General features: G+C 52.8%; 1 protein-coding gene across 1 annotated transcript in view; it reads left to right on the top strand.

The window, feature by feature from the left end:
- Window positions 1-3,816, top strand: part of RHBG (Rh family B glycoprotein) — a 14,736-nt gene extending 10,920 nt beyond the window's left edge. Inside the window, exons 5-10 of the mRNA XM_003795254.2 lie at window positions 924-1,090; window positions 1,391-1,528; window positions 1,632-1,765; window positions 2,412-2,533; window positions 3,423-3,496; window positions 3,652-3,816. Of these exons, the coding sequence (XP_003795302.1) occupies window positions 924-1,090; window positions 1,391-1,528; window positions 1,632-1,765; window positions 2,412-2,533; window positions 3,423-3,496; window positions 3,652-3,720 (704 nt within the window). The 3' untranslated portion in view covers window positions 3,721-3,816. The remainder of the gene's footprint in view (window positions 1-923; window positions 1,091-1,390; window positions 1,529-1,631; window positions 1,766-2,411; window positions 2,534-3,422; window positions 3,497-3,651) is intronic.

Here is a 3,816-nt window from a genome sequence, read left to right as displayed (position 1 = left end):
AGGTGTACGTGGCTGGCGCCTTAGCCGGTTGAGCTATAGGTGCCGAGCCTTGTTCTTACATTTTTAAAAAGAGGCTGGTTTTGTATTTCTCACCCACCTCTAAGTGTGTTGTGAAATAGAGCACAGCAGCCCTAGGTCAGCTGACGCCTCCTTGTCCTCTGAGACCCAGATAAGTGTGCTTTGAAGTGCAAAGCCTTCTCCAAGATCTCCCTGTATATCCTGGAGATCTGTATCTTCAGACTTCTGCCTGCCAGCTGCTGTGTCGAGTCTGTGTGTCACTCAGACAAGACAAGGCCCTTCCTTGAGTTTCTTCCAAGCTCGAGTCTAGGTGTGCTAGCGTTCACCCAAGACTAGGATTATGGGGAGAAATCATTCTCCATAAAGCTCTCAGAACTAAGGAGTGTCCCTCAGCCTCTCACCTTGCTGGTGCATTCTATGGGGGTTTCCAGCCTCCTCCCTCTCCCTCTAGGACAGACCTGAGCACAGGCAGGTGGAGCATGTGGACTCCCATGAAAACATGTGGGCCCAGCCAGCCCATCTGGTGCTCAGCAAACAGCCATCTGATCACCACAAGGCCCACCCTTTCCAGGAGGCAACTGAGGTTATAAAACACTATCTTCCTGATGTGTATCTCAGCACAGTACCTGACAAGCAGTGGCCTCTGCATTTCTTCTTTACTCTTCTCAACCCTCTGTGCCAGCACCCTTGGTAGCTTCTATTTGTTGGTCAGTCGGGCAGTCAGTACCTGCTAGGCTGTGGATCCGGCATTTATATGCATTACCTCATTTAATCCTCACTTTATGAAGTGGTGTTATCATCAGTCCCACCTTACAGATGAGGAAACTGAGGCTGCTGAGAGTCAGTGACTTGTCTGCAGTTGCACAGCTCATTGCCTCTCCGTCTGCCTGCCCACCTCCACTCAGGGACCATCTTCCTGTGGGTCTTCTGGCCTAGCTTCAATTCTGCGCCCACTGCGCTGGGAGATGAGCAGCTTCGGACAGCCCTCAACACATACTATTCCCTGACCGCAAGCACCCTCAGCACCTTCGCCCTGTCAGCTCTTGTCAGCAGGGATGGGCGGCTCGACATGGTATGGGGAGGACACCTTGAGAGAGGCAGAGGGGTGGCCTGGGAGGGCGAGGAGAGGTCAGAGACCCTACAAGGAAGATTCTCTAGGGGAACAGGTAAGAGCACAGGCATGGGGGCTCCATCTGTACTGGTGGTGGGAGTCAGAGTGGGAAGAAATGATGTGACAGCAGGACAGTGAGAAGTTAGATGGCAGAAGTACTTCCAGAAGTAGTAGGTGTCACTGGTGGATCGGGAATGGGTTGGGTGGGGGTGTGATGATCTGAAAGGGCTGCCAGTGCCTTGCTGTCCCCTGTTCCCATAGGTCCACATCCAGAATGCGGCACTGGCTGGAGGGGTTGTGGTGGGAACATCAAGTGAAATGATGCTGACTCCCTTTGGGGCTCTGGTTGCTGGCTTCTTGGCTGGGACTGTCTCCACCCTGGGGTACAAGTTCTTCACGGTATAGATGTGTCTCGGGCCCTGGGGGGAACATGGAGGGTTCAGTTTCCTAGAGGGGGGCTAGGAGAGGGCATGGGAGACTCATTATCTTTCTTGTCCTCCAGCCCATCCTTGAATCAAAATTCAAAGTCCAAGACACATGTGGTGTTCACAACCTCCATGGGATGCCAGGGATCCTGGGGGCCCTCCTGGGGGCCCTTGTGGCTGGGTTGGCCACCCATGAAGCTTACGGAGATGGGTGAGTTTCCTCCAGTCCACACTGTAGTCATTACCTATCTGGAGTGACCTCTATCATGAGCCTTCTCAGTGGGCCACCAAAAAAAAAAAAAAAGCAAAAACAGCAATGTTTATATTTTCTCTCTCTTTTTCTTTTTACTCTTAAAGTACACTCTCTCTCTCTCTCTTTTTTTTTAGACTAAGTCTTACTCTGTCTCCTTGGGGTTGAGTGCTATGACATCATCATAGCTCACAGCAACCTCAAACACCTGGGCTCAAACTATCCTCTTGCCTCAGCCTCCTCAGCAATAGGAGACTTTAGGCACCCAGCTGGTTTTTCTATTTTTAGTAGAAACAGAGTCTTACTCTTGCTCAGGCTGGTCTCGAACTCCTAAGTTTGGGCGATCCACCATCCTTGACCTCCCAGAGTGCTGGGATTATAGATGTGAACCTCAAGCTGAGTCTTGTAAGGTGTGTGGGTGTCTGCTGGTAGGGGGGTGCTCCAGGGTGTGGGGGCTGGCTTTAACCTAAGCCCAGAGGTGAGACTCAGCCTGACAGGCTTCCTTGAGGCCCTTTTGGATGTTTCATGTACACTTAGGTGAGCACCAGTGCCAGCCCTGGCCTGTGCTCCATCCCTGCCCCACCACTGCAATCTGGTCTCCCCACAGCCTACGGGACGTGTTTCCACTGGTAGCTGAGGCCCAGCGCAGTGCCACATCCCAGGCTGTGCACCAGCTCTTTGGGCTGTTTGTTACACTGATGTTTGCCTTTGTGGGTGGGAGCCTTGGAGGTGAGTAACCTTGGCTGTTGGTGGGGGGCTGGAAGGAGCTCCAGGGAGGGGAGACTGTAGAGGCAGAAACTATGCCCCAACATGGATTCATTCACTCCCAGATATTTATTGAACACTTACTTTGGGCCAGGTAAGGGGCTGGGTTGTGGTTTCAGGGGTGACCTTCCAGTGGGAGATGCAGGTAGGTGCTTGTTCCTTCCAGCTGCCAGGGAGGCTGGCGAGCTTCAGGGGCTGAGTGAGACCTTCCCCTCCCATCTGGGGCTTCATGTTCTGCTCCCTCTACCCACTAGAGGGTGGCTGGGTCTCGGGCAGCTGGGTCTCAGGCAGCCCTGCTGACTGCTAGACCAGAGCCAAATACCTTCTGAGGCACACTGCCCTGGCCCGGTCAGGTGGTTCTTCCTTAAGTTTGACCTTATTCTTTTTGACCTTGAACATAAAACCTGATTTAGCATCCCCACCTGCTTTTACCCAGAGATTTTTCTTCCCTAACAAAGTTCAGTTTATTTATTCACTTAATAACTTATTCAGTAAACATTTTCTGTGCCCCTCTACGTAACAGGCCACAGAATGCTCAGCAGCTGGTATCCATGACGGAATCATGATTTGCTCTATTACTGACTGTACAAACTCGGTTTTCCCATCTGTAATATGGGCATAATATTCACTTTGCAGGATGCTCTGATTACTCAGGAAGGCAGTGCTGCTCAAGCACTTTGCACAGGGCCTGGCATAGTAGGCACTCAACAAATACAGCTGTCTTTTGCCTATACCGGGCACCATGTTAACCTCATGCCTGTCAGCCCTTATGGGCCCAGTGGCAATGAGTAGAAAGCTCCCCATGGGTAGGGGAGGCAGAGAAGCTTCATCCTCCTTCCCCTGCTACTCCCAGGGCTCCTGCTGAAGCTGCCCTTCCTAGACTACCCCTCGGACTCCCAGTGCTACGAGGACCAGATTTATTGGGAGGTGAGGCAGGGCTGTGGCCCTCATGCCCTCTGGCCCTCCCTTCTCTATCTCACCTCCTAAGGCCCAACTTGCCTTCTTCCTTCCTTCCTGCTCCTTCTCTGGGGCATACCCCAGAGCTGTGTCCTCTAGCCCCAACACCCTCTCCTCCCTTCCAGGTACCTGAGGAGCACGAGGATAAAGCCCAGGAGCCTCTCAGGGTGGAGGAACCAGACACTCAGGCCTAACCTCTCGTGCCAGCTCCTGAGAGGATGCACCTTTTAGAAGATGATGAGTGGGCTCGGCGCCTGTGGCTCAAGCGGCTAAGGCGCCAGCCACATACA

The sequence above is a fragment of the Otolemur garnettii genome, unplaced genomic scaffold (genome assembly GCF_000181295.1).
Source record: "Otolemur garnettii isolate 467f Iridium unplaced genomic scaffold, OtoGar3 scaffold00091, whole genome shotgun sequence".
NCBI classification, from domain to species: Eukaryota; Metazoa; Chordata; class Mammalia; order Primates; family Galagidae; genus Otolemur; species Otolemur garnettii.
This window is presented reverse-complemented; position numbering and strand designations above follow the sequence as displayed.